At 40.9% G+C, this 27,741-nt stretch overlaps 2 protein-coding genes across 2 annotated transcripts in view; one reads left to right on the forward strand and one right to left on the reverse strand.

Moving 5' to 3' along the window:
* The window catches only part of LOC117346182 (vomeronasal type-2 receptor 26-like), a gene marked incomplete at its 3' end in the record, with an annotated part of 71,392 nt that extends 62,320 nt beyond the window's left edge, over positions 1–9,072 (forward strand). The window contains exons 6-8 of the mRNA XM_033915584.1: positions 49–175; positions 3,726–4,620; positions 9,045–9,072. Of these exons, the coding sequence (XP_033771475.1) occupies positions 49–175; positions 3,726–4,620; positions 9,045–9,072 (1,050 nt within the window). The remainder of the gene's footprint in view (positions 1–48; positions 176–3,725; positions 4,621–9,044) is intronic.
* Positions 9,073–16,295: 7,223 nt separating this feature from the next.
* LOC117346775 (vomeronasal type-2 receptor 26-like) overlaps positions 16,296–27,741 on the reverse strand; it is a 48,189-nt gene continuing 36,743 nt past the window's right edge. Inside the window, exons 4-5 of the mRNA XM_033916865.1 lie at positions 21,002–21,128; positions 16,296–17,191 (exon numbers count right to left, since the gene is read on the reverse strand). Of these exons, the coding sequence (XP_033772756.1) occupies positions 16,296–17,191; positions 21,002–21,128 (1,023 nt within the window). The remainder of the gene's footprint in view (positions 17,192–21,001; positions 21,129–27,741) is intronic.

The raw sequence follows: 27,741 nt of genomic DNA on the forward strand, positions 1-27,741 counted from the left end.
TAACCCATTATTATTTCAAGTAATTCAGATGTTATTTTTAATCCTCAGACACCTCCACAGTCCATATGCAACCCTAGTTGTCTTCCTGGGTTCAGGAAATTAACCAGGGAAGGAAAGCCTGTCTGCTGCTATGAGTGTATCCCCTGTCCAGAAGGAGAGGTCTCCAACCACATTGGTGAGAGATTTCATATGATAACATGCCAAGCTCTTTGATACTTTCTGTTCACTATTATGCTTATATTTAGTGTAATTCTATAAATGACAACCAAGTGATGATTGACAATTCGATTTTTCACTTCATCAAAAATTAGGGCACATGATGAAATTGCAGGGAAATACTTTTAAAACCAATAGGAGGAAATATTTTTTTTTCACTCAGAGAATAGTTAAGCTCTGGAACACATTGCCAGAGGTTGTGGTAAGAACAGATAGCATAGCTGGTTATAAGAAAGGTTTGGACAATTTCCTGGAGGAAAAGTCCATAGTCTGTTATTGAGAAAGACACGGGGGAAGCCACTGCTTGCCCTGGATTGGTAGCATGGAATGTTGCTACTCTGGGGATTCTGGAATCTTGCTATTCTTTGAGATTCTGCCAGGAATCTTGATACTCTTTGTAGTTCTAGAATCTTTTGTTACTCTTTGGGATTCTGGAATGTTGCTACTCCTTGGATTTTGGCCAGGTATTAGTGACCTGGATTGGCCACCATGAGAATGGGCTACTGGACTTAATGGACCATTGGTCTGACCCAGTAAGGCTATTCTTATGTTCTTATGATTAAGAGCACCTGGAAGTTAGGTAGGGTTTATAGAATTAGAGCCCAAATGTTCCAAAACCATCACAGGTTTCTTAAAAACAAAAACACCTCCATTCTTCATCTAATAGTATTTTTAAAAACCTCTCTCTACAGATACTAATATTGTTCCTGGCTGGCCAAATGGCCTTGAATGCTGGTTGAAAAATGTCCCCAAAACACCACAGGTTTCTGGAAAAACCCAAAACTCCACTCTTTAGCTAACCATATCAAAAAATGTTCTCAATATGTACTAGTGCCAGGTACAAAACAATTGCAGTACCAAGAATGATAAGGAAAACATCCACTATTTTACATCAGATAATTGGAACTTTTTCTTATCATTCTTGGCACTATACAGTAAGGGGCTCATAATCGAAATAGAAATACGTCCAAAAACCGGCCTAAGTCGGCACTTGAATGAACATTTTGTAAATACGTCCAAGTTGCAATACTAAAAACGGGTTTTGGACATATTTCTAAACAACCTAGGCCTTCATATTGCCACTGAATGACAAAAGCTAAATGGGGCATTTTGGGAGGAATGTCGATGGCGGGATGTGGGTGGGATGTGGGCTGGTTTAGACTTGTTGTACAGCATATATAGCTGAAAGTTATACAGCTGACAATCGACGGAACTTGGACATTGTGACTTAGACCATCTAAAACATGGTCTAAGTCACAAAAACCCACCTAAACTCACCAGATAAGCACTGAAAACACATAATACTGACCCCCACACACTACCCCAGTGATCACCAATTCCCCCACCCACCCACATAAAAATATTAATCACATCTTTAAAATTCAGTCTCCAGACCATCATCACCTGGCCGCCTGGCATAGGAAAGCCTAGTTGTCCAGCACAGAGGCAACTTAAGTTGTCTTGGGGTGGGTTAGGGACTGATGGAAAGGAGGATCCATGCCCATAAGTCCCTGTAATCACTGAATTGATACTTAAACATGTGCACGGCCCTATACACCCCCAAAACCCTTTTTTACTGGCATATAAGTGGCTCCTGCAGACATAAGGGCTATTGAGATGGTAGATAAGTGGGTCTAGCGGATTCTGGAGGTGGTTTGGGGGGCTCACTGTAACCTATAAAGGTGCTATAGGGAGGAGAAGACATGGCACCCTTTTTGTGAAGTTCACAGCAGTGCCCTGTAAGGTACCCCACTATTTAGGTGCCATATCTGGGTGTGCAGACCATCACTTTGCAGACCCCGCTCACATCCAACAGGGCTTGTTCTAGATGTTTTGGACTTGGACAAAAATGTGGATGAAAATATGGTATAAAGATGGATGATTTAGCGGCTTGTACAATCAGTTCAGCAGGATGTATAATTAGATGATTTTGAAACGAGAAGAAAGTTGGATGTATTTTTCGAACATGTGTCTTAAGCTGTTTTTTATTTTGTGCAACTTGCGAGATGGACGTAAACGGACTTAGACGTCCTTTCAATTATGGCCCTCCACTTGTTTTTTTCCTGGTAGTGTCTGTAGAGAACATTATTTTATGCTGCTAGATAGAGTAGAGTTTATTTTGAGTAAGATGTGGTGGTTTGTGCACATTTTCCACCCAATGTTCAAGGCTAATTGGCCAGCCAGGAATAGTTCCTAGCCATTTAACATATAGCCAGCTAAAAGCAGGTCTGTCTTTATCTGCTAGAACTTAGCTGACCAGTCAAAGAATATCAGCTTAGCTGGCTATATCTCAGCCATCCTGAAAAATAACATAAAATCAACAGAAATTCAATGTTGTTGCCAGCAGTCTCCCACAGTCTGAATCTCTTTATATTTCCCTTTGTCTGTTTGAGATTTTCTTTTTTTCTCCATGTGTTTTGCATTTCTTAAAATTTATTAAAATATATTTTTAAAATAATATCAGTGTTGTGGCTCATTCATTCACTATTATTATTTTTGCCTTTGCTATTTGACTTTGAGTCATTTTAATGTCTTCTAGTTTCTACATTTTTTTGTAAAACTCCTCCAGAATTAAGCACATTATGGTCTGGGCATTTCAATTGTGATCTCAGTGAGTCTTAGGCCCTCTTTTACTAAGGTACGCTAACCAAGGTGCACTAACTTTTACTAAGGTGCGCTAACTAGTCGGTTAGTGCACTGTACAATGTGCAATGTGTGTGCAATGTGTGTGTGACCCATGGCAGTATGTACAGTGAGGAATCCTCCCTGTGATTTTTGAAGGCAGAATACAGGAATAGTTTGCCATTGTCTTTTTCTGTGCAGTGTGTGGCTGCTGCCCAGTAGAGAATAACACGGGGATAAATATTTCCCTGTCCCCATGGGAACTCATTTTCCAGTCCCATCCCAGATAGTATTTTTCCTTTCCTTACCCCATTCCTACAAGCTCTGTCCTCATCTGCACAAGGCTCAAACACTTTAAAATCATAAGTATTTTATTCTTGTATAGTTAAAGCAGAGTTTACAAGAATGGAGGACAAAGCTCATAGGGATGGGATGGGAAAATTGAGCACCTGTGGGAAAGGGAACAAATTTGTCCTGTGTCATTCTCTACTGCCCAGCATGAGGCCCCTCAGCCTACAGCACCTGGTATTCCCAGTTGGTGTCCCATTCAGGTACTGGACAGGCCTGACCCTGCTTGGCTTCTGATGATAAGAGGAGGCCTACCCAGAGCAGTCAGGCCATAGGCCCTAGTGGAATATCCTATGTCTAATCTAAAACTATGAGCTAGATACCACTAGCAAAACTAATCATGCCCCTATTGTGTAAGATGTATGGATCCTTGATAAGCATCCATTTCAAGTGTAACTACTTCTTTGAGATTATGCATGATTTGATTTGTAGTAAGCTCTTTGCCCATTACTTGTCTAATGTTTGTTACAGTTTGTCACTTTGATGACTTATACCTGATGCTATTTATGAGATAATGGGGCAATATATGTCTTTCTCAGATATGGACACCTGTATTAAATGCCCAGAGGACCAATGGCCCAATCAGAAGAGAGATGCCTGCATCCCAAAAGTGATAACCTACCTTTCCTATGAAGAGCCTCTGGGGATAATTTTGAGTTTCATTTGTCTTTTCTTTTTTCTCATTAATACTGTTATTTTGGGGATCTTCATTCATTACAGAGACACCCCCATAGTGAAAGCCAACAACCGCCACCTCAGTTACATTCTCCTCATCTCCCTCATGCTCTGCTTCATCTGTTCCTTGATTTTCATTGGTCATCCACAGGAAGTAAGCTGCATTCTCCGACAGACTACCTTTGGGATCACTTTCTCCATCGCTCTCTCCTCTATACTTGCAAAAACTATCACTGTAGTTGTAGCCTTTCATGCCACCAAGCCTGGAAGCAAGCTCCAGAAATGGATGGGTTCCAAGGTCTCAATTTCAATAGTCACTTCCTGTTCCCTTATTCAAACTGCTATGTGTCTTGTCTGGTTGAGCACTGCTCCTCCATTCCCATATCTTAATATGAGATCAGAAATTGGAATAATAATAATTGAATGTAATGAAGGGTCAATAGTTGCATTTTACTATGTTCTAGGTTATCTGGGATTTTTGGCTGGCATAAGCTTCATTGTAGCTTTCCTAGCAAGAAATCTACCTGACAGGTTCAATGAGGCCAAGTACATTACCTTCAGTATGCTGGTGTTTTGCAATGTCTGGATCTCTTTCATACCAACATATCTGAGCACCAAGGGCAAATACATGGTAGCGGTTGAAATATTTGCTATCCTGGCTTCCAGTGCTGGACTTCTGGGCTGTATCTTTTTCCCTAACTGCTATATTATTCTGCTTAAGCCTGAAAGAAACAGCAGAAAAGGGGGATTCTACAACTAGTGCATTAAGTTAGGCTGCAGTACCAAGTTTTTAAGTTTATTTATAATTTAATATACCGACCATCTACATGTATCTGACTGGTTTACATTGCTAAAAGTATTAAAATAAATGTATATTGGGGACAAGGAAAATTTAAACAAAATGAAGACAAAGATATTGGCATAACTGGATATGAAAGGAGCTAGGGGTGAGGAAAGTTGTCACCCTTCTGCCATCTAACTTAATTGGTTCATTTGGATTTAAGTAGCATGATAATTGCTGTACCACTGAAGATTGATTAAATCCTTGTTTAAAAAGATGGCATCATCAGGCAGCCTCCAAGACCAGAGCCTGGGTCCATGGCATTTAGAAGGAACTAGTGGTGCTGAAAACCAGAAGTTCATGTGTTTAGGGGCTGTACCAGACTTTGGCATCACTAGGTACCACTAGCCATGGTTCAGGAAGAAACCTAGGTGCTGGAAATGTAGGCCTGTAAAACCCTGGCCTACAATTCCGGCACCTAGTCTCCTTGGGTGTCTTGATTCTTGGGTGCCTATCAATGATTGATATGTGGCATCAGCTGCCTATTTTGTAGACACCTGCCATGTGGCAGGTACTACTTACAGAATCAGCCCCAAAATGCCTATCAGAAAATTGCTTTTTTTTTTTTATAAAATAAATTAATTTAATAATGTTATCACTTGATAATTCTTTTTTTTATTTTTTATTTATTTATAAGTTTCAAATTTTTAGTTCAAGATTTAACTTGTACAGAAAGTGATTTACAACAAAGAAAAATTTCCCCCCCAAGTTATATAAGAACATAAATATTGCTTAATCAGCTCAAGTCCACAATAAGATCCAAGATGTAATATAATCGGAATAATAAGAAAATACTAACATAGGAAGCGTGGTACACGATTAACTGATATACAGGCGTCTAATACATTTAAAGCCCTCATTTCTTTTTCTTCTCTAGGGGGACAAAGAGAGAAAGGCCGTTAGCTGCTATGGCTCAAAGAAAACATATTTCTGAGAATTATATTGTATTATGCACTTGCATGGGTGACGAAGATAAAAAGTCCCCCATGAGCTAAAACTCCAGGTTTTAATAATAAAAATTCTTTCCTACGCTTTTGTGTGTCTCTTGCCAAGTCTGAGAACATTTGTATCTTAAAATCAAGAAACTTTTTCTCTTTATTTTTAAAGAAAAGTCTCAAAAGCCAATTTTTGGCCAAAGTAAGAGCCAAGGTCACTATCAATGTTGCTGGTATTGCACTTTCTTTATCTGATAATTCAAGTAAAGCAGACACATCTATTAGTCCTTGATTTCTTTCCTGTTGATTTTGATTTTTATTCGGCAAGTAATAGACCTGGGTAAATAGAGGCAATGAATCTTCTGGCACTTCTAATAACTCCAACAAATAATGTTTTAACATTTCTCTTGGGGTAACTTTTAGAATTCGAGGAAAATTAATCAATCTGAGATTGTTACTCCTGGAGAAATTTTCAAATGTCTCTATCTTCCTTCTTAAGTTAACCTTGTCCTTCATTAATGTCTCCTGAATCAGTTTGGAAGATTTGAGTTCATCTTTAATATTCTGGATATCTATTTTTGAATCACCCAGGTCTTGTTTTATTTAAAGAACTTCCTTTTCATTAGTTTTTATCTTCCCTTCAATATGAAGATAGTTAGCATTCACTGTTCTAACTAAATTGGCAGTCAGACCCCACAGGGTGTCTAATGTTACCTCTTGGGGCTTTATAATATTTAAAGTTTGCAAGTCTGATGCTGAAAAGTTCTGCTCACTAACCAAAGGTTCTCCTCCTCTTTGTCTCTCCTGGGTCAGATCTGACCCCGTTATTAGTACATCCTTGTGAATACTCAGGCTCCGATGAAAACTCTGGGAGCCTGTGTTGCTGTCTATCCCACCATCCCTGGCAACCTCTGGGGAGAACGCAAGTCGACTTCCGGCTGCCTCTCTACCTCCGGGGAACTGGTGGCACAAGGATTGGGGGAGGAGCTGTCACGTTGGGGCTCAGTGTGGTCTCGAAAGCCCAATGAGATGCTTCCATTCCATTTTCTGGAAGCATCTCAGGCAAAGGCAACACCGACGAAACTGTGGTGCCTTGCATCTGCCTCATCAAGTCTACAATATTTCTGAAGGGAGATGCTCCAGAGCGTCGTGAGATTCCAGGGACGCTCTTCCCTCTCCTCTTCAGCATAACTGGTATGTAATCTGACGAACAACGTCGGAGAAAAGTTTTTAGGAAAAACACAAAACTCTCCAGTAGGATTAGAACTGTTGAGGAATGTAAGGAATTACAAAGGGACCTGAACAAACTGAGTGAATGGGCAAATAAATGGCAGATGATCTTCAATGTAGAGAAATGTAAAGTCTTGTACATATGGAAAGTAAACCCGATGTACAACTACACGATGGGGGGATGGTATTGGGGAAGGCATCCTAGAAAAGGATTTGGGAGTTTTGGTGAATAGAACAATGAAGCCGGTGGCACAATGTGCTGCAGCCTCAAAAAGGCAAACAGAATGTTGGGCATTATCAAAAAAGGCATCACCACCAGAACCAAGGAAGTTATCCTGCCACTGTATTGGGTGATGGTACGCCCATATCTGGAGTAATGAGTTCAATACTGGTTGCCGTACTTTAGGAAGGACATGGCAGTACTCAAGAGGGTCCAGAGAAGAGCAACAAAAATGATTAAGGGCATGGAAAACCTTTCATATGCTGAGAGACTGGAGAATCTGGGGCTCTTTTCCCTGGATATTTAGAGGCGACATGATAGAAACTTATAAGATCATGAAGGGTATGGAGAAGGTAGAGAGGGACAGATTCTTCAGACTGACGGGGGCAACAAAAACAAGAGGGCACTCAAAAAATTGAAAGGAGACAGATTCAGAACAAATGCTAGGAAGTTCTTCTTCACTCAGAGGGTGGTGGACACCTGGAATGCACTTACAGAGGAGGTGGTAGAGCAGAGTACGATTTTGGGATGCAAAAAGGGATTGGATGTGTTCCTGAAGGCAAAGGGGATTGAAGGGTATAACAAGAGGGATATTATACAAGGCAAAATGTTAAATAACAGATCACTTACAGATCATTGACCTGGGGGCTGCCGCAGGAGCGGACTTCCGGGCACGATGGAACCACGGTCTGACTCGGCAGAGGCGATGCTTATGTTCTTATGATGGAATTAAATATTTAGGTATTTGGATTAAAAACACGGTGCAAGAAACAATGAAAGTAAATGAAAAATTTTTATTACAGAAGGTAACAGAAATGTGTGAGCAATGGAACCCATTACATCTGTCTTGGTGGGGAAGAGTCCAAACTATTAAAATGATGATTTTGCCTGTGGTTTGTTATCAAATGGGTATGTTGCCAGTTTTTTTTCAGGGGTCGTTTTATAAAAAATTAATTAGTATTCTTACAAAATTTATTTGGCTGGGTAAAATTCCTTGAATTGCTTTAGTATCTCTACAAAAGCCAATTACAGAGGGAGGGGTAAATTTCCCTTATTTTTATAGGTATCATCAATCCTATATTATGCATCAGGGTATGTATTGGGTCCTCCCAGAGCTCATGGAAAAGCTCCCAGATTGGTTGTGGTTGGAATGGCAACTCATATCTCCTCTGTGATTATGCCATGTTCTTAGTATCAAAATACCTAGGTTATATAAAGAAAACAGATTAGTGGATACATGGAAAACTTTAAGATATCTAAGTAATTTAACACCTATTCCAATACACAAATCAATGAATCAGACAAAATGGCTGAACTCCAAGATTCAAATTAGTGGATTTAAGGTCATCTGAAGTACTGGATGATTGCAGGTATATGTATTTTAGATGATGCTATTTCTAATGGTAAGCTGCTTGATTTTTCACAGTTGCAACATAAATTCGATCTTAGTAAATCACAAAGTTTTAGGTGGTTGCAATTGAAGCAGGCCATTCAGGTAGGGTTCCCTGAATGGAAAGATCTTAATAATCAGTATAGTCTGGAATTCTTGTGCTTTCAGGTGGACTTTCTGGGACACCAGGCCACTTAGTGGTATAAATTGATAGCTGGATTTATAAAAAAAAGAAACCAAAAAATGGTCTTAGGGACATTTGGAGCATTGAGATTAAGCATCAAATTACTGCGTCTCAATAGCTACAAATTTGAACTTGGAGGATGAGATGCATCTATGAGACAAACTTGGTTTTTTTCTATTACATAGAGCATTCTGGACCCCAGTTCGGTTACAAAAGTTGGAGAGCTCTAAGTCTAATAGATGTTGGCAATGTCATCTTGAGGCAGGGACTTTAGATCATTTATTATTCTATTGTCCATTCTTTTTGGCTTTTTGGAAATCAATATGTAATGTAATGTAATGTAATTTATTTCTTATATACCGCTACATCCGTTAGGTTCTAAGCGGTTTGAAGAAAATATACATTAAGATTATAAATGAGAAGTAAGAAGGTACTTAAAAATTCCCTTACTGTCCCGAAGGCTCACAATCTAACTAAAGTACCTGGAAATTAATAAAGAAGAGAAAATAAAGATGGTTGAAAAAAGAAAAATTCTATGTGAATTTATAGGATGGAAATTAAACTGACAGTGAAGAACTGTATGAAAAATACATATGGAATGCAGTTAGAGAGGGTAGGTTACAATCTATTTATGGTATGTGTTTAATTGGACGGTGTTAAGGTGGGTAATATGGGGCCAAATTAATTGTTTATTAGAAAATCCGGTGGCATTGTTGTATGATACTATATTATTTGGCATATCAATGAGGGCTAAGAGCCAAATTTCTTCAAACAATAATAAGCTTTTACTTATTATGACAGGGGTTGCCATACAACAGATTACGAGTAATTAGAAGAATTGGAATAGATTGATTTATAATTTCTTGTGGAATTCCTTATGTCATATATAGAAAATGGAAAGGGTAATAGCTACACAGCAGGGGTAATTAAAAAATTTCAAGATGTTTGGGAGCCTTTAACAAATTATTGTAATGAGTAAATACCTTTTTTTCCCATTAATTGTATATGTTCAAAAATGTGGGGAGGGGTAGCTTTTGGTCTTTGTATAATTAGAAGGAATGTTTTATGTGATTTAAAAATTGTTATGGAATGGGGGAAGGGGGAGATAAGTGTTAAGATGGATTATTGGAGAATATTAAGTGTTGTATTTAAGTTAAAATGTTATTATTTGATGTCACACTTATAAAATTTAAAAATGAATAAAGATTTTAAAAAAAAATCCCGAGGCAGGCTACCTACATTATAGGCATATGTCATGGTGCTTTGGATGAGCTTAAGTGGGCTGTGATAGGTGCTTGAAATGTAGTCCACTAAAATGCTGGCCTACATTTCAGCTAGACATGGCTTCTAAGCTGATTGCTGCAATAAAATCTTCCTGCTATGATCAGCTGAGCAGCAGTAGTAGGGAACCCCTGAACCTCACCACAAGTTGACCAGCAGTAAGGATGTCCAATTCCTCCCACCACCACCCCCAAGCCTCTACCTGACACTGTCCATGCTAGAAGGGATCTCCAATCTCTCATGCTCCACTGCTGAACCCCCTGAAGTCCCCCAGTAGGAGGGATGCCTACTCCCTCCTGCTGGAAGCCCCCAAACAACCCACCATCCCTCCTGCTGGTACCCCCAATCCCTCTTGATGTCCCCTGGCAGGAGGGATGCCCATTCCCTCCTGTAAGAACCCTCAAAACAACCCCTCTACCCATGATAGGCAGGAGGGATGCCAACTCCCTATTGCGAGCAGCCCACTGAATCTATGACACTACCTTCCAGACTCAAATCCCCCACCTCAGCACCAAACAGGCCCAACCCCATCTTAGCACACAAAACCTTTCCCAGTACCTTCTGTAGTTTGGCCAGTCAGAAGGATGCCTACTCCCTTCAGCTTCCAGACCTGCCTCTTTACAATGGTGGGCCTTTCCCTTCCAAGTGTATTCCCTTTCTAGTGCATCCCCTCACTTAGGCACCTGGGCCAATCGGTATCATATGCCTCCTTCCAAGTGCATTCTGGGATGCACTGATAGTGGCCTAAGATTCCAATTGGCCAGACACCAATGGCATCTCCAATGGGCAGACTTTAGATGCCTGGGCAATCACGGCCTTAGGCCCCTCCCTGGTATATCCCAGGATGCACCAGGAAGGGGAAAGCCCTCCATTGTAAACAGGTAGACGTGGCACTAGAGGGAGTAGGCATCCCTCTCTCCGGCCAAACAAATTGCAGAAGGTGTGTTTTGGAGTGCTGGGTGGAGGGGTTGACTGTGGAATAGTGTCATGGTTTCAGGTGAGCCTGCTGGCAGGAGTTAGTAGGCATCCTTCCTGCCTATCATGGGTAGAGGGGTTGTTTTGAGGGTTCTGGGCATCCCTCCTGCCAGGGGACATCAAGGGGAGGTTGGGGGGTACCAGCAGGAGGGATTGGACATACCTCCTTCCATTCAGGTGTGTTGGCCATGTTCATGGAGGGAGTTTGGGGGTTTCCTGCCATAGTGACTTAACTGTTCATGGCAGGGGATTCCCTTGCCATGATCAGCTGATGGGAAGGGATCAGATATGATTCTTTAATAGGTCACTGTGACTTGGGCTCTAGTTAGATAATCAGACCAGTTAGACAGGGTTGGGCATCTGTCCCTTAGGGCAGACATGATTCTGTATAGGACACTAATGTGCGATTCTCAGCTACTTCTTAGGTGGCTGCAGAAACTGGCATCCTATACAGAATGTCCCCCTATTTGAATATAACATTTAAACAGATATAATGGTCAATAACAAAGTTGTTGGTGATATATTTGTATTGGAATAATTTTAAATATTGAATAGTCATCTTCCACTCAACAAATCAAAGCAGTAACTCTTAGGGATTATCTATTAATCTTTATTATCTGTTTAACATGAAACTTCACATACACCAATAGTTAATGTGGTACCTTAGCAACTACTGCATAATAATTTGACAATTACTCCAAGGTAAGTGGATAAACTCACTACAGTAAATTACCCTTTTAGCTTAAATAATTCAGTCAACTGTTTTTTTGGTTGCTTATAATTGCATTAGAAGTCTGCAACAGACAGTTGTGGGGATGATAGAGGTGATGAGACAAGAAGATGACAATTATCAAAGACATTTACAGTACTTTGAATATTTTCTGGGAATTTGGAGATAGTTGTACATTTTTATAATATTAAAGCAAGATCTTGTATAATTTGGACTAGCAGCACTAGAAAATTGCAAAATTTATTATTATTTGCACCAATGAATAGCACATGAGCCAAACAGAGAATCAGATTGTATATTAATATCTGCCTTCTTTGGTTGATTAGGTCCTTTTCCCCATAAAAGTTCATTTAAACAATTGGATGGAAGTTTATTGAAACATACATTGAAATGTTTTAAAGGTCACTTGGGTCATATTAGTGTGAGATTATTCCAGTTGATCTAAGTTCATTCTTATATTTTTGATGTATTTGATAGAGAAGAATAAACACATACAGTTTCATGGAAAAAATACATAAGAAATGAAGTAATCTTTAATCCATGTCTTCCAAAATTCCCCACAAGGGACTAGCAGCATAATATCAGTCAAAGTAGTCTGTGAAGAGCCATAACTTCAATTTTCTTTTGTAGTTATTTTTAATAGTTATCTTTTTTTATATACCACAATTTTTTAACAAAAAGTAAAACCACATTTTTTGTTTTTGTGGTCTTAATTCCTTTGGTAAGCCATTCCAACACACTGGAGCCATCACTGAAAACATTCTCTCCTGATACACTCATATTTAGTGTCTTTAAAAGAAGGGGTTTCCAGCAAGAGTTCTTGACCAGAATGTAGGGTCCATTGTGGTTCATATCTGTGTAATCTTGTAAACAAATAATGTGACTCAGTAAAATACAAGACCTTAAATACCTGTAACAAAATCTTAAATATCACCCTGCTCTCAATTGGAAGATAATGCAACTTTTTTTTAAGAAAGGAGAGTCACTCATCTGCTGTGGGTTTCCCATCGAAAATCTTGCTGCTACATTTTGCACTGTTTGGATTAGTCAAATCAAATACTTTGGTAATCACAACAGGACAACATTAAAATAATCAAAGACAGAAACAAACAAAACAACTACATTGATAATCACCTGAAAACAAAGATTAAGTGAATGTGCACTAGAGAGTTACGTGGGGACAGAAATCTCGCCTGTCCCCACCCATCCCCATGAGGAATCTCTTCTGTTCCTTCCCATCCAACCATAAAAGTTACCTGTCCTCATAAAAAGTAGCAATTACTTCTGATAGTTTAGATTTTTATTTAAGTCTTAGTTTATTTAAACCAACAATAAAATACAATATAAACAAATAACATTGAACAGAAGCAAGATATGCATACATCACCGGAAAGAATTAGAATAGACATTAGGTACGGTACGGTATTGGAGTTCAAGAAGGTATTGGACAATTTTCTGAAGGAAAAGAGGATAGAAGGGTTTAGATAGAGGGCTAGTACAGGTCCTGGACTTAATGGACTGCTGCGTGAGCGGATGGTATTGGATTTTAAGAAGGGATTGGACAATTTTCTGAAGGAAAAGGGGATAGAAGGGTATAGATAGAGGGCTAATATACAGGTCCTGGACCTGATGGGCAGCCGCGTGAGCGGACTGCTAGGCATGATGGACCTCAGGTCTGACCCAGCAGAGACACGGCTTATGTTCTTATGTTCTTAGGTCATGTGACTGTAGGGTTGACCATTTTTTAAAAAAGAAATAAGAATTGGATTTTTTGACAATATAAAGCTCATATCTGTAGAGTAAGCAAATCTGGTTCCACCATCTGGCATAGGTAACTTGTGAGAGGTCCTTCCAAGATCCCCAAATGATTTTTAATGTAGCAATAAGTAAATAATCAAACAATACAGCATCAAAATCATTTAAAGCAGAATTGAGAGAGGCACTTTTCAAGACAATGGTTGCATAAGAAAAATGTGCCAAAACTGAACTGGAAACCCCAAAACAAATTCAAAAAGAACTTTATTTTGTACTAAACACAATTGGTGGCATAACCATGAGAGGAGGCTGAGCTTCCCACTTTTAGATTAGCTCCCCTCAAAATGAATATCTCCCTTGCAGCTGGTGGGGGACATTTTAGTTTTCTATCATTTTGTCTATCTTCTACTAATTCTATTTCCAGGCTTCAGGAACCCCGGTTCCATCCCCGTGGGAGTCCCATGAGCCTCGGAGGATCCCTATGGGAGTCTCTTAGACCTGGGGGGATCCCTGAGGGAGTCCTGTAGACCTGGTGGGGTCCTGCAGGGTCCCTGTAGGACCCATGGGATTCTCGCAATCCCTGTTCTCATGTAGACCTCTAGTATGCACTGAATGTCAACTTGAGGGAAACCAGTGAGCAGGTAAATGAACAGAGGTGTGAGTAAATGAGCATTTGACTTCAGAATCTCACAGTGATTGAGCTTTTTATGGGCACTGTCCATTTTTATGTCTCTGATTTATCCACTTCTCCCCACTTTTATACTCTCCCTCCTCTTTTCTTCCCTCTTCAACCTTATTCAGCCCTTTCTTTCTTCTCTATCTTTTAAGAACATAAGAAATTGCCTCCGCTGGGTCAGACCAGGGGTCCATTGCGCCCAGAAGTCCACTCCCATGGCGGCCCATCAGTTCCATGACCTGTAAGTGATCCTTTGACTAAAACCTTTCAATCCTCATTAGTCTTCTATCTATACCCTTTTATGAACCTATCTCTACCTCTATCTATATCCCTCAATCCCCATATCCTTCAGGAACTTGTCCAATCTCTCTTTGAATCCCCTTAATGTACTCTGTCCTATCACAGCCTCCGAAGCACATTCCAGGTGTCCACCACCCTCTGAGTGAAGAAACATTTCCTAGCATTGGTTCTAAACCTTTCCCTTTCAATTTCTCCAATTGCCCCCTTGTTCTTGTAGTTCCCAATAGGCTGAAGAATCTGTCCCTTTCCACCTTCTCCATGCCCTTCATGATCTTGTATGTCTCTATCATGTCTCCTCTGAGTCTCTGCTTTTCCAGGGTGAAGAGCCCCAGCCTTTCTAGCCTCTCAAGGTATAAAGGTTTTCCATACCTTTTATCATTCTTCTCGCTCTTCTCTGAACCCTCTCAAGTATCTCCATGTCCTTCTTTAGGTACGGCGACCAGTATTGGACGCAGTATTCCAGATGCAGTCGCACCATTGCGCGATACAGCGGCATGATGACTTCCATCGTTCTGGTAGGAATACCCTTCTTAATAATGCCCAACATTCTGTTTGCCTTCTTTGAGGCTGCTGCACATTGTGCCGTTGACTTTATTGTTATGTCCACCAACACACCCAAGTCTTTTTCAAGGTTACTTCCCCCCTATTTGGTAGCTGAACATCGGGTTCTTTTTCCCTATATGCATGACCTTGCATTTCCCTACATTGAAGCTCATCTGCCATTTATTCGCCCACTCCTCCAGTTTGTTCAGGTCCCTTTGTAGGTCCTTACATTCTTCCACAGTTCTAACCCTGCTACAGAGTTTAGTGTCATCCGCAAATTTTATAACCTCACATTTCATCCCCGTTTCTAGGTCATTAATAAATACATTGAACAGCAGCGGTCCGAGTACCGATCCCTGCGGAACTCTGCTTGTGACCCTCCTCCAGTCTGAGTAGTGGCCCTTCACTCCAACCCTTTGCTTCCTGCCTGCCAACCAGTGTTTAACCCATCTGTGTAAGTCCCCTTCCACCCCGTGGTTCCACAGCTTCCTAAGTAGCCGCTCATGGGATACCTTGTCGAAGGCCTTTTGGAAGTCGAGATAAATGATATCTATGGGTTCCCCTTTGTCCATCTGACTGTTTACCCCCTCAAAGAATTGCAGTAAGTTTGTTAGGCACGATCTTCCTTTGCAGAAGCCATGTTGGCTCTCTTTCATTAGTCCATTTCTTTCAATGTGCTCACAGATGCTGTCCTTTATCAGTGCTTCTACCATCTTGCCCGGAACCGATGTCAAACTTACCAGCCTGTAGTTTCTCGGGTCACCTCTCAATCACTTTTTAAAGATAGGTGTAACATTTGCTATCTTCCAGTCCTCCGGGACCTCACCAGTTTTCATTTATTTATGTATTTATTAAATTTTCTATACCATTCTCCCAGGAGAGCTCAAAATGGTTTACATGAGTTTATTCAGGTACGCAAGTATTTATGCCCTCCAGTGATTAAACAAAGGTGGTTCATATATATATTTTTTCTTTCCCAATGAATAAAAAGAGAGAATGTAAAAACCAGATGCCCTATGACAATAACTGGATCAAATTGAACAGCAGAAAAATACATTATTCTCATAGGATGTGGAATTGTACAATCTGCATTGCAACTTCTCTTATTCAGGCACTTATGCATCTACAGCATGTTTATAATATGTTTGAAAGTAAGGGCTCCTTTTATTAAGCTGCAAGAGCGTTTCAGCATGGGCTTAGCACGCACTACACGCTAACACCAGCATTGAGCTGGCGTTAGTTCTAGCCACGTAGCGTGGGTTTAGCGCGTGCTAAAAATGCTTTTGCAGCTTAGTAAAAGAAGCCCTAAGTGTAGCAGAAACTCAGCAGATTTATGAAACACCTTGCTGTCAATTATAGACCCCTCTGAGTCATTCAGTTTTTTGTTAAATATTTCCTTTTGTTTCTCTCAGGTTTCAGCAGGATAATGTAACACTTGGGGAAAAAGATGCATCCCAGAAGTCCAGCACTGGAGGTCAGAATAGCAAATATCTCTACCACCACCATGTACTTGCCTTTGGTGCTCAAGTACGTTGGGATGAAAGAGATCCAGACGCTGCAGAAGACCAGCATGCTGAAGGTGATATATTTGGCCTCATTGAAACTGTCGGGTAGATTTCTTGCTAGGAAAGCTATAATGAAGCTGATACAAGCCAGAAATCCCAGATAACCCAGAACACAATAAAATGCAACTATTGACCCTTCATTACATTCAATTAGTATCATTCCAATTTCTGAATGCATATTAAGATATGGAAATGGGGAAGCAGTGAATAACCAGATAACACACAGGAGGGTTTGTACAAGGGAGCAGAAAATGACAATAGAATTTGAGACTCTGGAGCCCATCCATTTTCGGAGCTTACTTTCTGGCTTAGTTGCTTGAAAGGCCATGACTACCGTTAAGGTTTTTGCCAGTATGGAGGACAGAGAAATAGAGAAAATAATTCCAAAGGCAATATGTCGGAGAATGCAAGTCACTTTGTCAGGATATCCAATGAAAACCAAAGCGCAAAGAAAACAGAGCATGAGGGAGATGAGGAGAAGGTAACTGAGGTTCCGGTTATTGGCCCTCACTATGGGAGTATCTCGGTTATGAATAAAGATTCCAAGAATGATGGCATTAATGAAAAAGAGTATAATGCTGATGAGCATCAATGCTATTCCCAAAGGTTCTTCAAAAGATAGGAATACTAACAGTTTTGGGAGGCAGGCATCTTTCTTTTGATTGGGCCATTGGTCCTCTTGGCACTTTACACAGGTTTCCATATCTGAGAACAAAAAAATGTTCTCTGTATCTCATAAATAAATTCAGTTTTTAGTCAGTAAAAATAAAACACAGTTATTTTAAAATGTAGGGTTATTTTTTGCTATAGCCTAGAATATGCTAGAACATGAGAAGCACATGACATTTTTTAGTAAGGAATGTGTGGTCTACAGTCGGCATTCTAATATTTTAATCAGAGCACTTATGAACACAAGCACTATACACAGAGATCTATGGTCACCAACAATAAAATCAATAAGCCATCAACCAATAAACAGGATTTCCTTTAGTTTTGTTTAAATTTTTATCTAATCTAAAAGGCTTTCTTCAAAGAACAATCTTATCAGGTTTGAAAGTTATATTTTATCTTTGGATTGGACCTTTAAGACCAACATATAAGGGTCCTTTTATCAAGCTGTGGTAGGGGTTTAACGTGCGTAACACCGCTCATTAAACCGCCTGCCGCGCTAGCTGCTAACACCTAATTGAGCAGGCATTCATTTTTTAGCAGGCCGCGGGGGTTAGCGTGTGATGAAATGTCCGACACGCTAACCCCGCTAGCGCGGCTTGATAAAAGGAGCCCATAGTCATTGGCGTTCTAAAATGTTACACATTTTAACAATGGAAAGAATGCAATTATCAGAATGGGACACTAGACGATTTTTTACTATTTGACAACCTTATTTAGATACATTAACACCATACACTCGCAGTAGCATATTATTTAATACTAGTGTTTAAGCCCGTTACATTAACGGGTGCTAGAATATATGTCTGTCTGTCTTTCTTTCTGTGTCTCTCCCTGCCCTTGTCTCTCTCTTCCTTTCTTTCTGTCTTTCTCCCTCCCGCTGTCTGTCCTTCTTTCGTTCTGGTTCTCTCTCTGGCACCCTGTCTGTCTGTCTTTCTTTCTTTCTCTCTCTCCCCGCCCACTGTCTTTCTGTGTGTCTGTCTTTCGTTCTAATGCGCTGCTTGCCTGCCTGTCTTTCTGTCTCTCCATGGCCCCCTTCTGTCTCCCCTCACCCAAAGCAAACCAAGATTGCTCCCAGGCCTCCTTTCCCTCTCCGTCCCCTCCACTTCCCTGTCCAGCAGCAGCAGCAGCATTTCCCTTCCACCCTTCCCTGTGCAACAGCAGCATTTCCACCCCCATACATACACTTCCCAGTGCTGCTGCAGCATTTTATGGCCTTCCCTGTGCAGAAGCAGCATTCCCCCCCCACTGCCCTGTGCAGCAGCAGCATTTCCCACCCTACCCTGTGCAGAAGCAGCATTTCCCCCCATACACACTTCCCTGTGCAGCAGCAGCATTTCCCACTCTTCCTTGTGCAGCAGCAGTATTTCCCGGCCTTCCCTGTGCAGAAGCAGCATTCCCACCCCCCACCCTCCCACACACACACTTCCCTATGTTGCAGTAGCATTTCTCAGTCTTCCCTGTACAGAAGCAGCATTCCCCCCCACCCCCACACACACTTCCCTGTGCAGCAGCAGTATTTACCAGCCTTCCCTGTGCAGCAGCAGTATTTCCCAGTCTTTCCTGTGCAGCAGCAGCATTTCTCGGCTTTCCCTGTGCAGCAGCAGCATTTCCTGCGCTCCCTTCCCAGCCGCCGCGTTTAAATTCAGATAAAAGCACTGCACCGCACTACTGCTGGCTTCAACATCTTCTATCCACTGCGGCCAACCCTAGCGGAAACAGGAAGTAGTCAGAGAGGGCGGGCCGCAGTGGACAGAAGATGGCGAGGCCAGCAGTAGCGCGGTGTAGCGCTTTTCTCTGAATTTTAAATGCGGGTGAGCCAGGGAGAAGGAGGAGGCTTTAAAGTACAGTAGCTGATTTTGGCAGTGAGTGAGGGTCAGAGGGGGGAGTCGCTGGCTGTGCTGTGTCTCTCTGTGTTCGAATTCGGCAGGAGGGACACAGCACTTGTTAGTGGCCACCGAGGTCGGCAATCGGGGGGGGGTGGGTGAGGACGCAGCTCAGGAGACTGGGAAGGTGTTGGCGGGCGGCGGCGGTGGCGGGGGCCTCCTCCTGCAGGTGCTCGTGTCTCAGGGGTCCGGCAGGGAGAGAGCTTGCCTGCACTTCCTCCCAGCAGCAGTTGGAGGAGGAGAGTGGCCAGAATGTTCCCTGCCGCCGGGTTCTAAAATGGAACACGGCCACGGATCACACACCACAGCGGCAGGGAACACGCTGTTTTAACAGCGCATGCGCCGGTAACCTTTTATTATATAGGATGTAATTACAGTTCTAAAATGGGGGAAAAAGGGGAGGAAATTGGGTATATTTGCTTTTAGTGATAATGTTTATTATATATTAACTCAGTAAATTTTTATTTTCTTCTTGTATTTGAAATGATTTTTGTTACTATTTTGTTTGTATTTTAAATTTAATAAATATGATTTACATTAAAAAATAAAAATTCATCTAATAACGTTGGTGTGGGTACTAGTGAGTGGCAATGGGACAGTGAAGGTGATGATGGTCCCTTTGGTAACCATAGTTTGGTGTTATCACTGAACAGTTTGGTTTAAGGGTCTGAGCACTTTACTAATTAAATTATATATATATATATATAGTGTTTATCTAATTTAGGATAAAAAGTTAGAGCTGTGATACTGGAAGTAGTTTTATATCATTATCATCACAGAATAGTAATGTATAACTCATTAGATGAATGGAGTACTGTACATTTTACTTGCCAGTTTGTTATGAAATTCTTCAGGCTATGTTGTTTCCTGTATACATTTTAGATATTTTCAATTTAGGGGCCTTTTTTCATTATAGGAGCAATGCTATCTGGAGTGTGTGCTCCTTCAAAAATAATATACATTCATCTAAAAGAGCAGACATTTTCACAAACATTATGCACTGTTTGTGATAAAAGAGTGACCCTTTTTGTAAACAGAGTGCAGTCTTCTCCCACATTGTTTCACTTGAATTCCAAGTGTGAATCCAAGGATGAGTTGGCATCTATAGTTAATTAAAGGACCCAACTCAGGTCTTGTTTCAGCAAAGTGCTGCTCAGTAGGCTGCAGCGAGCCAGATTTTTTTAAAAAAATGGGATTGGCACGTGGGATCTCTTCACGGAGGAAGTTAGGGAGTGGGTCATTAGTGTGGGCAGACTAGATGGGCCATGGCCCTTTTCTGCCGTCAGTTTCTATGTTTCTATTTGAATGGTCTCATGTTAGACAGTCTTGGCTAATCTGCACAGCTAAATGAAGCTGAAAAGTTGATTTAACTGTTGTTTGTATTGGTTGTATGGACGGAACAAAAGATTTATAATGACAACACCTGACATAAGTACTTTGTTGAAATATGATCCAGATTGGGTCCTATCCTTGAAGGCCCACTAGGCTCTTTTTCATATCTTAGTTTCTTGTGTTTTAGAAATCCTCCATCTTGTTCATTTCAATTGAATTAACATTCCTATTGATTCTGGAATCTTCTTACTCTGTGGGATTTTTCCAGGTACTTGTGGCCTTCATTGGCCACTGTTGGAAGCAGGATACTGGGCTAGATGGACCATTGGTCTGCCACAGTGGGCCTGATTCTGGAAACAATGCCTGCTGCAGGTGATGCCACATCTAGAATTGCATCTATTTTCTTCTACATTGTAGGCTTCTTTTGCCCCATCATGTTTTTTAAATGTGCAACTTCATTGGTCCATTATAAGGCAGTAGGATGCCTACAACTACCTAAAATCAGCATGCAGTTTTTAGAATCAGGCCCTGTTTCTCTATTCTTATATTGGGCACCTGAAAGGAGGCACTCAATTATAGAACTGCTCCATTAGTAATTAGTAACTTTTTCACATGCTTATTTACCTACCATTTTGTGTGGAGATTTCTCCTTCTGGACAAGGGAAACAGTCATAGCAGCAGACCGGCAATCCTTGTTTGATTATTTTCATGAAGCCTGGTAGGCAGCTTTGGCTGCATTTTGACTGTGGAGGAACCTGAGGAGAGAAAGAAAAAAAAAAATCAATAACTGAATGAATTAAAAGTATATTTAAAAGATATGAATTCTTACCATAATGGGACAGCCTGAAGGTCTATCAAGCTCAGTATTCTGTATCCAACAGTGGCCAACCCAGGTCCCAAGTACCTAGCTAGATCCTAAGCAGTAAAACATATTTTATGCAGCTTATCCTAAGAATAAGTAATGGATTCCCCCAACCCACCTCAATAATGGCCTATGATCTTCTATTTTTTGAAATTATCTAAACATTTTTAAACCCTGCTAAGCTAATTTAAATTATAACATTTTATTTTGGGTTTTTTAAACTCATTTTTTTCCCTATGGATTGTTATCAACAAGGGATCCAAGAGGAAAAATAACAAAGAACCAGTGTGGCTCTGGTGAAGGAAGTGATCAGAGACAAGAAAACTTCATTTAAGGAATGGAAAAGGTCAAAAACGGATGAAAATTGGAACAAGCACAAACAATATCAAAGCAAGTGCCATAAGGCAGTAAAAGGAGCCAAAAGAGACTATGAGGAAAAAATAGCCAAGGAGGCAAAGAACTTCAAGCCGCTCTTTCGATATATTAAGAGGAAATGACCTGCGAAGGAAGCAGTGCGACCATTGGATGACCATGGAATAAAGGTAGCGCTAAAAGAAGACAAAGCAATCGCTGACAAACTTAACACATTTTTTGCATCTGTATTTACCGAAGAAGATGTACACAGCATACCAGAACCCATCAGGCTATATGCTGGAAACGAAGACGGAAAGCTGACAGGATTGACGGTCAGTCTAGAGGAGGTGAGTAGGCAGATTGATAGGCTTAAGAGTGATAAATCCCCGGGACCGGATGGCATCCATCCGAGGGTCATCAAGGAACTGAAAGGGACCATAGCTGAACTGCTTCAACTAATAGCCAATCTGTCGATCAAATTGGGAAAGATTCCGGAAGACTGGAAGGTGGTGAATGTTACACTGATCTTCAAGAAAGGTTCAAGGGGAGATCCGGGGAACTACAGACCAGTGAGTCTGACTTCGGTACCGGGAAAGATGGTTGAGTCACTGATAAAGGACAGCATCATTAATCACCTTGATGGACACAGGCTGATGAGGACCAGTCAGCACGGTTTTAGCAAAGGCAGATCGTGTTTGACGAACTTGCTGTACTTCTTTGAGGGAGTAAACAGATAGACTAGGGTGATCCGATCGACACTGTATATCTGGATTTTCAGAAGGCGTTCGACAAGGTTCCGCATGAATGACTACTTCGGAAAATTGCAAGCCATGGAATCGAGGGTGAAATAATCATGTGGTTTAAAAACTGGCTATAGCATAGGAAACAGAGAATGGGGGTAAATGGACAATACTCGGACTGGAAGAGCATCACCAGTGGGGTGCCGGAGGGCTCAGTGCTTGGACCCGTGCTCTTTAACATCTTTATAAATGATCTGGACATAGGTATGACAAGCGAGGTGATTAAATTTGTGGATGATACAAAGTTATTCAGAGTAGTACAGACACAGGGGCATTGTGAAGATCTGCAACGTGACATTAAAGGCTCGAGGAATGGGCATCAATATGGCAGATAAGGTTCAACATGGATAAGTGTAAAGCGATGCATGTCGGTAACAAAAATCTCATGCACGAATACAGGATGTCTGGGGTGGTACTTGGAGAGACCTCCCAGGAAAGGGACTTGGGAGTTCTGATCGACAAGTCAATGAAGCCATCCACACAATGTGCGGCGGTAAAAAGGGCAAACAGAATGCTAGGAATGATGAAGGGGATCACAAACAGATCAGAGAAGGTTATCATGCCACTGTACTGGGCCATGGTATGCCCTCACCTGGAGTACTGCGTCAAGCGCTGGTCGCCGTACATGAAGAAGGACATGGTACTACTTGAAAGGGTCCACAGAAGATTGACTAAGATGGTTAAGGGGCTGGAGGAGCTTCCGTACAGCGAAAGATTAGAGAAACTGGTCCTCTTCTCCCTCGAATAGAGGAGATTGAGAGGGGACATGATCAAAACATTCAAGGTACTGAAGAGGATAGACTTAGTAGATAATAACAGGTTGTTCACCCTCTCCAAAGTAGGGATAATGAGAGGGCACTCTCTAAAGTTGAAAGGGGATAGATTCCGTACAAACGTATGGAAATTCTTCTTCACCCAGAGAGTGGTAGAAATCTGGAAAGCTCTTCCAGAGGCTGTTATAGGGGAAAACACCCTCCAAGGATTCAAGACAAAGTTAGACAAGTTCCTACTGAACAAGAATGTGTGCTGGTAGGGCTAGTCTCAGTTAGGGTGCTGGTCTTTGACCAGAGGGCTGCTGCGTGAGCGGACTGCTGGGCATGATGGACCACTGGTCTGACCCAGCAGTGGCAATTCTTATGTTCTTATGTAAGGAGTGATATGTGGGTCTGATATTCAAAAAATCCACACCTAAGTTTATGTCTACTTTTCAGTCAAACTATAAGAGTCTGTCAGTAAAATCTGTTTTAATATAGGAGCTGAAAAGTTATACTTATTAATTTAGTTCTTCCATTTATACGACTGGATCTATCAGTCTAATTTATGAGCTCACTGCTACAAATCTCCAGTGGTAATCTAATGTTTTTCCAACCCTACATCAACTCTTTTTGCCATCTACCTTTTATGCTCCTGAATCTAGAAGTTTATAGTTAATAGCATAAATTATTTGAATAGAGTATCCAGTTTTTTGGTGTTTTTTTTATTTTTATTAAAATCCATAATGATACTGGTTGTAAAGGGCTGATTCAATGGTATAGCAAGGTTGGTTGGACTATTCTGGCTACCAAATTGCTGAGTATAGAGGCTCCGGAACCTCTCCACTTTATGTTCCAATGTTCAGCAGAAGTGAACAGTCTATCCAATGTGCTGCTTATGCCGGCCTCATTCTTCACTCTTATGTTTCTTCCTGTTAATGGGAACAGGATGTGACATCAGAAGGAAGTCTCAGCCAGTGGCTATTCCAGTCTCTCTTCTTCCCTGACATTACTATGTCTCTCTACCTCTTGAAATCTTTGCCAGAAGCAAGCAAAGTAGGGGTCAAGACCATACCAAGGGGTGAGGACGAGTGCTGCATTCCTCTGCCCTAAGTGCCAACTTCCCTCACTATGCCACTGGGTCACTTGAGAAATAAATAAATCTAGTGCAATCAAATTAAAATATCATGTGGACAAGCTTTTAAACTAAAGAAACTAGGTGGAGGATGGAGAACATGTTCAGATTATAATTGCCAGCAAAAATATTGGCTTAAAGAAAACAACAAAAGACATCATCACACCCTTCCTGCACAAACTACACCTTGCAGGGCTTTCAAGGTACTCAGACATAATGGGCTAGAATACTTAAAGAACAAGATAACCCTTTATACACCATCGAGACATCTGAGGTCCTCTCAAGGAGCATCACTATCTGAGTCCTCATCAAAAGAAATTGTATGATGTGATACCCACCACCATGCCTTCTCAGGAGTGGTCCCCATGCACTGGAATTTACTCCCAGAGGGGTTACATCTAAATCCAGACTACCACCACTTCAGGCATCAGATGAAAGCCTGACTCCACCCAACCCTTTAATACATAGTGTGATTGACTCTACACTCAGTCTGCACCATGATTAACTTGCCACACATACTACATAAATCATTTCCTTATATCTTATACTGAAATATAAACAACCTGTGCTATGCAGATGATGCAATGTTCATCACCATCAGCAAAGAAGATCTACTGAGATAAGTCAAAACTGAAAGTCATGACATGGGATTAGAGCTGAACATAAATAAAATGAAGATCATGAACATATAAAATTATAAAGATTTTGAGATTGAAGGTGATAGAATATAAATTGTGAAGGATTTCAATCTCCTGGGCTCTTTCATAAACAAAGAAGCAACTAGCAGAGAAGAAATGCTCTACAGAATAGCACTTGGTAACTCTTCAATGAAGGCTCTCAACACAGGCAAGGAAATTACACTCCAAACAAAGATCAGACTTGTCAATGCACTCATTTTCTCAGTGGTCAATTACAGATATGAAATTTGAGCACTGCTGAAACAAGATAGAAAGAAATTTGACTCATTTGAGCTTTGCTGTTGGAGAAGGCATGTTGTGAACTGCCAGAAGAACTAACATCAATTCTGGAAGAGATCAAACCAGCTATGTCACTCAAAGCCTAAATGATAAAGTTATGACTTTCTTACTTTGGTCACATAGTCAGAAAAGAATGATCAAAGCTGAAGGACATCATGTTTGGGACAATTGTAGGAGCCAGGTGAAGAGGGCAACCTGAAATCAGGATACTGGATACATTGAAAACAACCTTGGGGATGATGCTGGAAGACCTTACCAGATTAGAACAAAAATTATTTCTTTATAGATCTGTAATTCATCAAGACTCTATGACTCAAACATGAGTTAATGACACCTAATAAAACCTAGCTCTAAAAGCAGCCTAACATACCCTGAAGAAAGCCACAGCATGGTGGCTGAAACACTGGTTTCTACCTGACAAGACACAAGGAAACCCAGAAACCTGCAACAAGCTAACATACCCTGTTTAACTGTTTAAACAACTTGCCTTGAGTTTAGCCTCCCATCTGTTTATCCCAACACATTCAATCGCATCCATGTTGTCCCCATCTAAAATCTGCATTTGACCTCTCAGCTATAGGATATATTGTATTGTATAAAAGCCTAAGCTTCATATCTATGTTATTTTAAATATTCTGATTTGTGCCTATTATGGCTCCCTTTTAGTACATATTATATCTCCCTCATTTGAATTTCAGTGCTATTAAGTATTTTTGAAAGAGTTCCATGGAAGTCCTATTATTGTTTCAATTTACTGATTTTGACAACCTCATTTATTGTACTTATGTCTATATTTGGTCTTTTTACGACTGTTATGCTGTACCAAATCTGTACGTTTTATGTTGAATTGTAGTTGCTGTACACCACCATGGGTGAACCTCTTCATAAAGGTGGTTAATAAATCCCAATATATAAATAACTCATGAAATTTCTCTCTTTTGAAGGGGGGAGTAGCTAGCATGGTGGCACTGATCCCACGCTGAAAGAACATTTGGGTATGCTTTGCTATATTCTGCTGTTATGTCAGGAAGTTATGTCAGAGGAAGAGTTTACACTGGTGCAACAGCAGGTTAGGGGTTGCTGCTCGCACCAGGAATGTTACAGAGATACAAGGAAGGGTAGCAGCATGCAAGCAAGGCAGTCAGGTGGGGAAGGAGTAGGGGGTGAAAAGGAATATGGGTGCCCGTGCCCTTACAAAGACGGCACCTGCTGTGGACTGACCCATGCCTCCCCTTGCTACACCACTGCCGACAGATGGGCTTAGATCACAACATACATTGCTACATACTTCTCTAATAGCTAAACATGTACACTTTGGTGTCCTCATCTACCAATAGCATTCCAAACACTCAAGCATTCAAGGGCAAATTCTATGAGACGTGCCCAAAAGTTAGGCACCTAATTAGGCACTGTTCAGTGCGATTAAAATAAAATTGGGTGCTGTTTAATGAATTACGCTGAGTGGAACCTATTTTGGAGGTACCCAAAAAATAGGCCAGCTCTAGGCACAACTAAAAGTTAGGTGCCTAGCTGAGTGCTTAAGCATGCTTAAGAGCAGTGATTCTGCAACAAGGTGCCTAACATGTAGCCACGCCCATTCCTAACATGCATAGCACCTATTTTTTTGAAGGCTGCCTAAATTTTTAGATGCACCTTGTTCCAGAATCATGCTTTCTTGATAGACACCTATGTTTCAATCAGTGCTGATTAAAAAGCTCAATTGAGCTTGTTATTCAATTTAGATAGGCGCCTATCTAGTTGGGTGCCTCCAAAATAGGTGCCTAACCATAGGCGCTGGTTACAGAATTTGGGCTTCAATGTCCTCTTGAGATGGTCAGGATAAAGCCTGTGCTGCTGCTCAACTCCTTGCAATAAGGCCTCATGCTTCATTGGGCTGTGGTGATGACAGCAGCAAAGTCAGTTATCAGTTTAACACCTTCCTCAACTTTGTCGTTAACCACCTTTGCTGTGTTGACAAACTACTGTATTCAGTTTGGATCTTTAGACCATCTGTCCACTGGCTTTGCCAAACATTAATTGGTAATACCAAGAAGGTGGAACAGGAAATGTGATTCAGGTCCAACCAAGTATTCCAGCGACATGTTTCAGTTTACCTACTTGAAAACCAGCTTGCCCTAATGAAACCAGTGCCCTAATGTTCAGGGACTGATATGCTCAACATCGAAGCCACGTTTAACTGTTAGTGATGTTGAATTTCTGTTATTTTCCACAAGAAAACAAAGATTTTGAAGGTTTATTTAATAAAATACTGCTAGAATTTTTTTAAGAAATGTTTTTTATCAATTTATCATTGCTGAGTGTGAAAACATAAAAGTTATAGCTTGTCACCCTCCTGCCAATCGCTGGATAGCGAAGATGCGGGCAGGGTGACGAGACTGTTCACTGCGTGTCACTCTAACATGTGAATGACCCTTCTGGAAAAGCAAAGTCATATGACATTAAAACCACACTCAAACCACTCTATATT

This window comes from Geotrypetes seraphini, chromosome 12 (genome assembly GCF_902459505.1).
Source record: "Geotrypetes seraphini chromosome 12, aGeoSer1.1, whole genome shotgun sequence".
Taxonomy (NCBI): Eukaryota; Metazoa; Chordata; class Amphibia; order Gymnophiona; family Dermophiidae; genus Geotrypetes; species Geotrypetes seraphini.